Source organism: Morone saxatilis, unplaced genomic scaffold (genome assembly GCF_004916995.1).
Source record: "Morone saxatilis isolate NCDOM2014 unplaced genomic scaffold, NCSU_SB_2.0 Contig15, whole genome shotgun sequence".
Taxonomy (NCBI): Eukaryota; Metazoa; Chordata; class Actinopteri; family Moronidae; genus Morone; species Morone saxatilis.
The window spans coordinates 14054056-14067343 of NW_023339707.1; the positions used below are offsets into that span (position 1 = coordinate 14054056).

Here is a 13288-nt window from a genome sequence, read left to right on the forward strand (position 1 = left end):
ATGCTCTCTCCAGCTGTCCTTTCCCTTCACTCGTTTTCAGCAGTGCATTGTTTCTTACTGTCCCACAGTAAGTTCTTCTTGTAACTTGGCCCAAGGGTTAAAAACACAGAAAAAGATCCCCCTCCTTGGGCACGCCCTTATGCGTAAAATGAAACATGATAAAATGCCTTCTTATGGTTCTTTACCAGTAACCGATGTTAATATTAACCCAGGGGGTTTTTGAAATGCCTGTTTACCAGTAAAAGCATCCACTTTGCATGAATTTCTGTCGTACTGCGTGCTCTTTTTAGACCGCCACTGCGGTCAGTTCCTCTTTTTGAACTTGTGTGACTTTGTGCCCTGTCAGTGTGTGCCTTGTTTGTGGCTGACGCCTGCCTCCATGCCATCCAAAATGAGCCGGCTAGGCGGTATCACGACCCACAGCACATTCATGGAACAACAAAAGTTAGACAACCAGGAGTGACTGGTGTTTTCCCCAGCTCACTGTGAGCATAACCATCTCTGCTGCTCCGTGTAGAGTAGAAAAAACACTGCCCATACAGCTGACCTTGGAATCAGATTTATGTTTAAAAAGACCCAGTTGGCTGGGGTAAAACAATAAGTAATTTGATTAGATTTGCCTTAATTTACTCTTACCTAATGAAATGATGAGTTTGGCAGAACAAAATCGGTAGGGCCTTGTCTAGGTTAAGAAGGCAACACTTGCCAAAAGCTGAAGGGTCCCCATAACCACGCAGTCACAGGTCTCCATACAGACTGTGAAAGCTTATCCGCTCTACAGAGAAAGAAAATATGCAGGGTTACAATTAAATTACCTTCTTTTTTATTGCCAAAAGTTCAACAAAGTCTGCCATAAAGGATGAACTCACATTACTTTTATCTACTGTCTCCTTTGGAGTACTCTTTCCCCTTGAGGGGGAAGAAAGGGTATAACACATATTAACTGAAAGGGCACTTCAAGACTGGCACCATCACACTTTATGCACTTCTTAAACTAAACATGTTCTTCATTGTTTTACCACAGAGCTGTGGACAGGAAGTCTGGTCTCCGGGAATAATATCATAATACAGTTTTGGGAGAACGGAATGACACCATGATGAAACCAACACAAGCAAAACCAGCACACGGCAAACGCCCTCCACGTCCCCAGCCTGGGCCCGGTGCCCTTCTGGCCCGCGGTGATCAGCCATGTCACAAGCCAGAAACACACCCCAGACACAGAAAAACAGGAACACCAGAATCTCTGACAATAGAACGCGTCATTGGCAGACATAGGTGGAATCAAAGGTCCGTCCCAGTAGGGGATGAAGAACTCCAGGTTGCTGGGATGCTGGCATCGCATCATCTGTTTGCAAGAAAGGATGGTAAACACTCTTTCAAAAAACAACAATCCACAACAGGCTTAAAATTGATTTATTTCAGCAACAGTGCTTATATTAACAATATAATATTGCATAGTCACGTCTGAAGCAATCCCTTGTTGCAATTGAGACGTATAAAAGGTTCAGGGAGTGATGCATTCAATGGAGTTCCAAATTATAAGATTACAAGCAATAATAAACTGTGTATTTTTGGTCCCCTTACCTTACCAGGGGATGAATGTCCAGCCACAGGCGCTATAATTAATGCATATGATGATTTAAAAAATAATAATATTCTTAGGAGGTCCAGTTATCCACTGCTTTCTAACTACACGTAGCCAGCATAAACTCAAACCCCTGCGGAAACTAACTAGAGTTTATTGCGGGCAGGCTTACTTGTTGATCGCCAACGACCAATCAGATGACCGTACTGCATTAGACATAAGCGGACATTGGCGATCTGGCCTGGGCCCGTTTTGATTGGCTCTTTCATCTCGCGAAACATGGACGTGTCGTTGGCAACCACAATGAAACGGCGTTTTCTCTTACTTCCCAGACGACCGTCCCCCTCTTTCATGAACACTGTTGGCTAAAATATGGTCAACACTCGGTGCCAAGGGTGAATATTACGGCCTCTTTATGTAAAGATATTGCATTTTAAAATGGAATTATTTTACTAGTTTCGACTCTTTCTAACGGTAGATCTTTCACTTTGACGGGCTGCAGGAGTCCACAGACACTACGGCAGAAATGAGCTTTAGAACAACATCGCGCCGAAGGTTAAACCTTTAAATACTAATGATGATACTGCCCAACGTAACCAAGGGAGATTATTAAAAAAAAATATCAATGAAGGAAAAGACATTACATTTGAAATTGCCTGGAAAACAAACTTAAATTAACTGATAGTCAGCGAACTAAAATACACAGGCCCAGGTTCACCCATATTGGCGAGGAAGTTGCACATGAAATAATATAAACGTGCATGGCAGGAATCGATAGTTAAATAAAAAAGTTAAATAACTCCCTGTTTTGGGGCGCGACACCGTAGCAAATACTTTAACTCATAACTTCTGTGCATAAAGGGCAAAAAAAAAATCCTCCCAAGCCGTGTCAGGGATGTTAACCCTGCGTCGACCCGGATTTTCAACCGGGGTTGCTTTGCGGCCACAACGCAGAGTACTAACCACTATACGATCACGGCCGGAGCCTACTGGGAGGGGGTTATGCTACCACCCAGCTGCGGAAGCCCTTTATGGGTAAGGCTACGAGACCTACGCCGCGTACGGCGTTCAGCAGATATTAGTGTTTGGTTCTACTGTCAGTGTTTAAAGTGGCGCTCCTTATCTTTATAACTTGATAACAAAATAGGAGCTTACGGCTATAACTACTTAATAAGTTCTCCTTGGCAGCTAACGTACACACAAGCGCTGTCAGAAAAGAGCAGAGCAGAATCATCACGAGACACACTACACCAGTCTCACTCCCTGCCCTCAAAACACAAACAACTGCACATACAACCTGTTCATAAGGAAGCTTCCTTCCCTGCCACACGTGAGACTCTTGGCAAAAAAAGATGAACTAATGGTCTTCCGGGGCTGTGCAATATCCTGTGGCAATCACTTACAATGCACTTTGCCTATAATATATCATATTATATTATATTAATATGTTTGTTCGGGGCCTATGCATATATGCATTATGCAATATACATGTGCCAATTCAGGAATGCAAATTTACACTTTTAGATGGGGTTTCGTGCAATTTAAATGTATATGTTTAGCTAGATTAGATTTTATGTCGTTCCGTTGGTGCTTTTTTTATACCTGACTTGACTCTCTGATCAACAACCGCCACCATGAGTTCCTCTTGTTGCAAGCACAAATGGTAAATAAAGTTCTTGAATCTTGAAACTTGAATCTTTTGCTACATTAATGACTTACGCTAATTATTTTTTTTATGTTAACGTTAAACAACTTTATAAATGTTCGTTTGATGGTCGAAATAATTGGCTAATATCAAGCGATGTGCATTAACATTAAATTCTAACCGTTACATTAACAGTTAGTTACATTATAAAGCTTACTGTTGCCTCAGTATTATTTTCACTATTGCTGCTTGCGCATATCTTGCACGTCACATCGTGTATCTGAACGGTTTGTTCTTAAAACTTGCGTAAGTTTAACTTAAAGGCGAGTTTCGTTCAGATTGCAGCCATTATATATTTACTCTAAAGTTAATTAGTTAACAAGTAAACAAAAACGTGAAGGGGAACGGCAGATTTTCTAGGACTACACAACGATGTTACGTTAGAAAAAAAGCCTGGCATACCATAATACCCTTTAACAAGTATACGTCAATAAATTCAAAAACCGGTCCCATATGGGTCTTAGGCGGTCTTAGGATTCCTGGTTTTCACCCAGGGCGGCCCCGGGGTCGACTCCCGGTATGGGAACTACTCTTTTGTATATTGTTTTCTAACATAATTTCCTAAATACTTAACTTTTATGAAGACAAATATTCCGTCAGATTATTTTTGTAGTAACTTTAAAATAATAGTGAAAACATTATAACCATGCAGGATGAACCGTTAGATGCATTAAAGATATACACCTTGCTTTGCTTTGTTAATATGTGTTATACTATACTATATACTCATAAATTAGTAAAAATATGCTACTCACACACGTTCAAAATTGCAATACAACAAAGACACGTGATTTTTGTGTTTTACTTTATAATTGTTTTACTGCAATGACACGTGGTGTTAAACACTTGACGTCACGTGTCACATGATGCTATACGGAAGTATCAAACGTCTATTGTACTGTTAACGGGTCGATGCAGTCTATTTTAACGTTTAAGGGCTGATTTTTAGTAGAAACGACGGCGGTAAAGACTGTATGAGAAAGTATTTGAGCTAGTACAAAAAGAAGACATGGGTGTGTCCGAATTGGAGGAATCTTCTCAGCTACTGGACGAAAAGCTGCTCGGTTTCATGGAGCAGCTGGAGTTACTGGAGGAGAAACGAGCCACTCTCAACTCTCTCATAGAGCAGGTAGCACAGAATACCATGTAGAGTTCACCTATCATTTCTGGTTTTTGGATATGTTATTGTTTTTAATGTAAGGATTTGGTGGTTTCTGTAGTAGTAATCTGAATATCTTACCTTGGTTTTGTTCTGTTGATGAGACAAAACAAGACATTTGACTGTCAGCTTGGGCTCTGGGTGATTGTAAGGGATTATTTTTCGCTATCTTCTAACATTTTACAGACCAAACAATCGAGATAATTAATAACCAATGTCTAGTATACTCAATAAACATGAATAATTCTTCTTTCTTCCTCACAACCATCATTAGCCCTGCCTAAAGTTCTGTCTCCAGATGTATGTGCACATCACACTCCCTATTGTTTATGTTTGAAGCTTGTGTTTTATCCTGTGTCCTCTGAACCCACTTTAGCACCTATGTGTTATGTAAAGTTACCATTTTGTGTTCCCCACAGGGATGGTTTTCCATGTCCAAGGCTCGATATTCCATGGGAAACAAACAAGTCTCCGCACTTCAGTATGCGAGCGAGATAGAGCCACTGGTCTCCGTTCATACTAGGTGAGGAACTAGACTAACTAACTCGTTGTCCAGTGGACTGTCAATTTTTTTAAAACTTTTTATAAGTTGGATTTATGTGTTGCAGAACTCTTGACAGTGGTGAGGTGGATTTCTGCACAGAAAGGGTTAAACAAAAGTGTAACAATGAGGCTGGAACAGATGCAAGGTCAATAGAGGATATTGGACCTCAAGAAGAAGGTGAGCTTGCCATAGTCAATGTGCTGTGTCAAAATGAATGTTGTTTACCTTTACTATAAACTAATACATCTTTATTTATTACATGATGTGGTTTCATAGGTGTCAGGAGGAGAATCAAACCAAAAACGGATATCACAGAGAAAAAAGAAAGTGAAGAAGCAAGTAGTGAGAAAGCTCCTGAAGTAACTCCAGTAAGAAAATGTGACCAGAATCCTCAGCAAGATCCACTGAAATGGTTTGGGATTCTGGTGCCACAGTCTCTTAAACAAGCACAGTTGTCATTCAAGCAAGGTATGATATTACATTTCCAAAAGAGTATATACTTTGTTTCGTTTTTAATCCGTGAATACTATATAAGATATAACCAAGATTATGTCATAATTTTGATATGTATGTACATACTAGATACTGCTAAGAATAGATGGATAATGCAACAGTTATACACATTACATCCTATATTTAATCAATTTATCTTTCCTGATATGTTTAATGTGGCCCTGAGAGCTCAAGTCATTGCAACTTAAGATAACACATTCTTACATGCTTTACCAATTCAACTGAAATTATAAAACATTTAACACATTTCAGAAAAATAAAACTCCAAAAATGCGAAACACCATTTTGAAAATACACATGCAGCTTAAAAAACTTTTAGAAAAATACAGAAAACACAGTCAAATACAGGAACAGACCAGCCTTCTGACTGCTTGTAATTGATGTTATAAAATAAGCTAACTGATACATGATTAAGATATTATTGTAGATATTTGCTATACACCTGGTGTTAACCTTACTGGCCTCCCAGTTGGGATGCAGGCTACCTTTAGCCTGTATCATCAGGTAATGAACTCCATGAACCACAAACCATGGCAACTATTTGCATGTCTGAGTGTGTTCTTTGGGTTTCAGTGTCCCCAGGAAACATTTTGTTATGCAACTCAGCTTTGTACAATTTGGCAGATTTCCCTGTATTTAGTTGTGCGGTCTGTATATGGTTGTGTTTTCTCTATTAGCTTGTGTAGTCTGTTTTTGCAGCACATTTCTGTATTTTGTTGTTGTTTTCTATTTTTGCAGTATGTTTTGTTATACTATGTAACGTATATCTTATCAGATTGGTGAAGATACTTTCTTTATTTGCAGTGTGTTGAGCTCTCATTGGTTTCTTGTATTTGTTCAGCACATAGGATTTTATCTTTGTGTATATATAGGTGCATGTGTATACTCACAACAATAGCCATATGGATACATATAGCAATGCATAGACACACAAATGCCATTATTTATTTATCAACAAGAAACCCATCCTCCATATGACATGACATCCTCGTCCTTCATCCTCTCTTTTTTCTGTCATATTACAGTAATAGAGCTGTCAGCTGAGATTGCAACCCTCCAGATTTCAGTGTTGAACACAAGACAGGAGCTGAAGCACAGCATGAAAGACAAACACATTCTCCAGGAGAAAGCCTCAGCAGCCCAGTCGGACAAGTTGGCAGACTAAATAACTCTTATGGAGTCGAAGCTGGAGATGACCTGAGATGAGCCTGTGGCCACACAGAGTGACAGATTAGCAGATTAGTCAGTAGATTATGTTTCAGGGCCAACTGAACTCAACAGTGATCCTCCTGGTGGAGTTTGCAGTGGAGATTACAGATGAAGCTGTCCATATTTGATTAATTGGTATATAAATAATGTTTGATCTTGTGCCGTTTTGTCCGTCTAACTGATACATTTGTGGACTTTTTGAGATAGATGTGTTTGTGAATGGTGTCTTTGAGGCTTAATAAAGTGAATGTAGTAGACTGTATATTAATTTATAAATATAAACAGAACCTGTTTGAATCTTTTCAATAAATGGTAAGTACCACTTTCCAATATGGCACCTTTTTAGAAGACGTTTTTAAAGTTGCAATTAATAACTATGAATGATGATTTATGAATCAAGCCATTAATAAAAAACATTTGTAGGTTGTTTTCTTTAACTGGTGTTAATTCTTTTTATTTGGTGATAATGGAAATGTAATTTTTTTTGGCAATCCATAAATGAATGCTAAATAAGTTGTTAATAAGTATGTTGTGGAGCAGATCCTCTCCATCCCTTTTCCATAAAGTGAATAGTCAAACATATTGATTAGCATATCGTTCACAGTTCATAATAAGGTTGTAGGTTAAATTGTTTTTGTGCTCATATTTAGTTGTTTCTGCCTGTTGATTTTATTCTCTGTTTATATTTTATGTAAAGCACTTTGTTATATTGCTTTTAAGAACTGCTGTACAAACGAACTTTATTTTTACTATGCTTTAATCGATAAGGGTATTTTCACAACCTGGCAACCCAAACGTTCTTCATAATGGCTTATAACCGATGAGTACAGTTACCATTAAATTACTTGTCAACCATTAATAAATCCACTAGGCTGTTTTAGAGAGTGGCACCATATTGTCCTTTAAGTAATATGTGTATTTGTGTTTTTTCAAAAAAAAAAAAAAGAACAATGGTAAAATAAAAAATAACTAAATTGGGAAAAAAAAATCTATTTTGAATACAGAAATCCAGCGTTAATTGCAAATCCTACTGCGAGTATAACACCAGAGGCAAACGACCTCCTCTTATCATAACGACCATAATTGAAGTCATCTGACCGAGCGCCACCACCCTCCGATCCAAGCAGCTTGACTGGGGACAGCCGAACATTACCGGGAACTGTCGAAACGGGAAACGAAACTCCCGTTTATTGTGTGTACTTCCTGCTCCAGTTATAATACTGTCTGTATGCCTCCATGAAATGCTCTGCCTCCTCTTCTCCACTTGCGTCCGAACGACAAATAGGAGCGCAGAAAACAACGGATGTAGCCTCTCTATCATATTATTGATGTTTCCAGACATCCGCAGCAGCCCCTTGTAGTCTGATTGTGGCCGATTTCGGACGTGCAAGCGACGCAACTCCCGCTTGGGATTAAATGTTCTTTTGTCTGCGCAACTGGCAGCAACATTTTTTGATGTGTGATCAGGAATTGGGAAGTAAACACGCCGGCCTGCGCTCATGATTAGAGGCGAGGTGAGATTGATACCTCAGACTCAGATTGTCCTTGATCGCAAGTTGATTTCACTTCGGAGCAGAGGGACTGTGGGCTCCAATGGCGTCAGTTTCGAAGGTGTCTATTCTGGATTACTTTAATATTGTGTTTGAAGGTGAAAATGGCAAAATCGAGTCCAACTGCAAGGCTTGTGGCACCAGAATCCAGGCAAAGCGGAGTGTCACGTCCAACTTCGTAACGCATCTCAAGGTAATGATTTCAAAATAAAATGTTGTGTGCCCTTTCTGATACAGAGGGAGGAAGCAGCTACACTCATTCTCAGTTTTATCATATTTCATATGTCCCTATGGCATCTTTTTATACTACACACTGTCAGCTATGTAAACCTGGCTGTCTGTTGCTTCTCTGCAAAGGGGGGATTTACCCATACTGTATCTTCATCCCCAAGGCAGTATGGTGTGGAGATGTATGCCTAAACAGTGAATCAACTATTCCACCTGTCAACTAATAACACTGTTGTCTCTCTTCCACTCAGCGGAAACACCAGGCTATGTATGATGACTTTGTGAAGAGAAAGGATATGAAGAGAGAGGGTTACTCCTCTGGTTCTCTGCATAGTTTCACCACCAATGGAGGGAATACCCGCTACACTATTCCCATCAGTACTGGAGGAGGAGGAGGAGGAGGAGGAGGAGGTGGAGGTGTTGGAGGAATGGGAAGTCTCGAGGGTGGAACAGGAGGAGGCTCTGGAGGAGGGGTGACCAGGTTTGACAGACATGACCCACGTCAGGTGTGTGTTTTATTGTGTAGCAGTATGAAACACTTGTACATCTACAGTGAAGCTATAATAAAGGGCATTTATATATTTTTTTCGCTGTAGGTTCTGATCTCTGAGGCTATAGCTAAGATGATTGTGCGTGACCTGCAGCCAGTGTCCATAGTGGAAAATCAAGGTTTCAGAGAGCTACTTAAGCTCCTGGAGCCACGTTACACCCCAGAGCGCCAGCACTACATCCAGAGCCAGCTCCTCCCAGCCTACGCCTACCAGGCTCAGCTAGCAACCCGTCAGGCCCTGGCCTCAACGCACGCCCTCAGTCTCAGCCTGGATCTCTGGAGGGGCTTAACTGGAGCCACTTCAGGGTAAGGAAGTAAAAATCAATCAAAAACAACATGATTCCCACTTGGTTTGGTTCCCTCACTGATGAGTCCACTTCTCTCTCTCTCTCTCTGTAGGTACCTCGGTGTCACCTGCCATTTTCTTACATCTGATTGGCAGATGCGTTCAGCTCTCCTGGCGTGTCTGCCCCTGACTGGGGGCATCTCTGGGAATCGTGTGCTTTCAGATTTTGATGAAGTGTGTCACTCTCACGGCGTGTCAGGCAGAGCGTTTCGTGTTGTTGCGGACCCTCTGCTGGCAACAACAGCAGTAAAGCCGTGCTGTCTTCCTGGTTTCCTGGTTTCACCTCCGTTCGCCAAAATGCAGAACGAAGAAGATGAAGAAGAGCTGGACAATGGTAACAATGTGGAAGAAGGGATCAGGAATGGCCACGGTGATGGTGGAGAGGAAGGAGAATGGGAGGACTCGTGGGAGCAGGGTCTGGGTGTTTGTCGAGTGGACTGTTTTTCTCGCTCTCTTGAACAGTGTGTTAGCGAGGGGTTACACTCCTGTCCGCAGCTCTCCTCCACACTGGCCAAGGCTGCCTGTTTCTACAACTACATTACCTCTGCCGTCCCACCTGAGAAACTTACTCAGGTGTTTGATGGTCCTGGGTTGATCATAGGGGGACCAGGAAATGCCCCTCCTGCAGCAAAAGACTGGGCTGCCCAGCTTAAGGTACGTAATATTACTAAGTCATATGTACAGATAGCACTTTAACTCCCCTAAGCAGTATATAGACATTTATGAGACACTTTATAACACACTGTAACGTAATTATCAGCAAGTATAAGGATATTTCTAAGCTTTTATTAATGTATGTAAACTATATTTCGTTATATTTTTCATGATATTGTCTATCACCAATATAGCACGATATATTAAAACTGTTTTACATTTATTCTATTGTTGTCAATCACCAGTTGCAACAGTTATGGAGGTTTCAAGGAGGAGTAAGAGTGACAAATACATTGATAAACACTTAAAATTGTCCCAATATCTGCTTCCAATGAGTTGTTTTCCTGTACAGGAAACATTTGTTTGTAATTCTGCTGTTTTTTTATCTGTGTGTCAAGTTTCCCATCTGTGATAATGAAATGACTGAACTGAACAGAACTTTATGAGCCATTTATTGGTTGTCTATATTTTGCTTCAAAGGATACATTTTGGGGGTTAAAATAAAGCATTACCAGTATGGTTCCACAATAACATTAGTTTCATAGCCTGATTATGTAGCTGTGAGATTTATGTTATGAGACCGAGGAATGTGAGAATCAACAGTATGTTTCCATGGTTTAAAAAAAAAAAAAATTTGTTTCATTTTGGTGCAGGTGCTTCGGCGACTGCTGGACTCAGTGGAGTTCCTGGAGGAGATGAGTGGTCCGGGGGAGCTGGCTCTGGGTGGGTCAGAGAGAGCCCTGCTGAGAGAGCTCACTGACACTTTGGAGCCCTTCACTGAGGCCTGGGACATGGTGCACGGAGACAGACAGGCAGACATGCAGACAGACAGACACGTGTCCATCAGCCTGGCTCTGCCGTGTGTTCTGGGCCTTCGAAAGCACCTCTCTGAAACGTCAACCCCTCACTGCCCGTCTCTCCTGGTGGGCCTCAGCCAGGCTTTAGAGAGTCGGCTGGCCCCTATCCTGGAGGACCCCCTCTACATCACTGCCACCACCCTGGACCCCCAGTTCAAGCTCACTTGGAGCAGTAACCCTGACTGGCACAGACAAGTTCTCATAGAGGAGTTATCCAAACATTCCACAGCCTCCAGCCCCCTAGACCCCAGCACAGACCTACATCCTCAATCCCAGACCCCTCCTGCTCCAGCTCCATCGCCGGTCTCCTCACTTTCACGGCCCTGTAAGCTGTTCTCTTTCATCAAGCAGAGACCCACAACACAGGCCAAGAGCCTAGAGCAGGAGTTGGCCGTGTACCTACGAGAGGAACCCACGGACGAGGAGGCTTTGCATTACTGGCGGCGTAAAGCGATTGACTTTCCTCTGCTCGCCCAGGTGGCCAAGAGAGCGTTTACCATACCTGCCTGTGGCACTGTAGTGGCGAGCATTTTCACTACTGCCGGGCGCTGTCTGCGGCCAGAGAGAGGCCGCATCTTACCAAAGAACCTGGAGACGCTCATCTACCTCAAAGCCAACTACAGATTATTATGGACTTAAAGCTAAGAGTCAAGCATTTCTTTTACCTAATATAGCAACTGAAGGCTTTATATCTGCAGTAAAGTTACTTATTGGATACAAACCTCTGTTCCTTTCTAAGGGAACTGAGCTAGCAGAGCATAACATAGTCCTCATGATACACATCATTTGACAGGAGATGGAATGAATTACCCACAATTTCAGAGCCAAGGCTCAGTCTCCATCCTTAAGAAGGGTTTTCCAGACTGCAGTAGGTGTGCATTGCTGTCTGTCTACCATGTAGCCTGCATACGGACTATCATACCGCATGCTATGGACTGAGGGGACTAGAAACAGATCAATACTAAAGCATTTACTTTGACATTATTTTGCCTGATCAGGGTCTTCAGACAACCACAAGACCACAACGCCCTCAAACTCTATCCTCTCAACCCCCAAAGACAGCTTGTGTCTGTATCAGCCAACACTTACATAGCAACAATAACCAAATGGTCAATTATTGCATACTGTAGCAAATGATTTATTTCACTGATATACGATAACCCTAGAGATTGTGACTAATTCATTTGATGTTGTTTTTGAAAGGAAGGCATCGGCTGCATCATACACTTTTTTCTCTCTGTCTGTATGCCTCATCACTGGGACATCATAATAAATGAGTTTCACTTCCAAACGCAGTTTGCAGATGTGAGTGCATTCATGCATGTGTGCATGTTGCACACCTTTTTTTTTTTTTGCCAATGTAGAAAAGTTGAAATCTGCTTTTTCTATCTAATTTTTTTACCCTAATACTTTTATATTTTCTTCTGCAGGTCATTTATAAATCCACGTCCTCTTTCAGAGTGGAGGTCAATTCCATTTCATTTTCTTTATCAGCACTTTTTTTTTTACTTTTTCAATTTCATGTCCAATTCTACTTTTTACTTTTAGGAATTGAAATGGGTTTGACCCTTCTTGTGCCCCAGAAAACGAGTAGAGAATGAGTGAATGTGGCACAACAGAGGCTCTTTCTTTGTCTGACCTCACTGAAGTATTTTGAAACCACTTTGCAGGGCATCACTTTGAAGCAGAAACTGTGAATGTTGCAGTGTGTGTTTGCCTTTATTCAGGGACTCTGTGGCTGGGCCAGTGGGGAGGCAGGGTAATTGCATGTAATTCCATTACAGTTAAATTTGAGTCAGCAGGAAGGCAGCAGCCACATCCTACACGGTCCTTTTGTTTCAAAGCTAACCAGGCTCACAACCTTATTACTAAAGTACTTAAAACTAAATGGCAGGAAACTATATGTAGCTACCGTACTCCTGTTCTCTAATGCTGCATCAGTAGGCGTACCTGCTTCAATGCACTGAGAAATGTTTTGTGATTAATGGGAACAGTGAGACAACAATGTCAACCAGTTTGAAGAGGACTAACTGTGAAAGAATTTAAATAGATGTGATTAATGTCACAAGGATTACATCTCTTTTTCACCAACTGCAAACCACATCCATCTCAGCGTTACTGTTTTTGTTATTCTTGAAAACTACTTTAGAGGAATTGTGTTAATCTGTGTGAGATGCAAAGAGATTTCCCTCATTGATCATAATTATCAAAGATTGCTGTGATCTTAATGATTATCACCCCAGGATGTCTCTGTGGATTTAGATGGTTGCTAGATATCCGCGTGGATGTGTCAGTGTGTTAATCTATGAAAAGTGTGTTTTTGCTCATCCCCATTGGGTGTGTTGTTGTTCATGGGTGTATGTGAAGCAGCTTGAAGCATCCCCCCC

General features: G+C 41.3%; 2 protein-coding genes and 1 pseudogene across 2 annotated transcripts; 2 read left to right on the forward strand and 1 right to left on the reverse strand.

The window, feature by feature from the left end:
• Positions 1–1939, reverse strand: part of LOC118323833 — a 2840-nt pseudogene extending 901 nt beyond the window's left edge.
• Positions 1940–4142: 2203 nt separating this feature from the next.
• Positions 4143–7038, forward strand: ccdc115 (coiled-coil domain containing 115). Its single transcript, XM_035656251.1, has 5 exons — positions 4143–4420; positions 4870–4973; positions 5059–5171; positions 5271–5462; positions 6533–7038. Exons 1-5 carry the CDS (start codon positions 4301–4303, stop codon positions 6670–6672), a joined length of 669 nt encoding a protein of 222 aa, XP_035512144.1. The 5' UTR covers positions 4143–4300; the 3' UTR covers positions 6673–7038.
• A 779-nt stretch (positions 7039–7817) lies between these two features.
• si:dkey-109j17.5 (zinc finger BED domain-containing protein 4) lies at positions 7818–12291 on the forward strand. Its single transcript, XM_035656224.1, has 5 exons — positions 7818–8459; positions 8746–9000; positions 9091–9350; positions 9444–10044; positions 10698–12291. The coding sequence occupies exons 1-5, from the start codon at positions 8310–8312 to the stop codon at positions 11538–11540; spliced, it is 2109 nt and encodes a 702-aa protein (XP_035512117.1). The 5' UTR covers positions 7818–8309; the 3' UTR covers positions 11541–12291.
• The last annotated feature ends 997 nt before the right edge of the window (positions 12292–13288 follow it).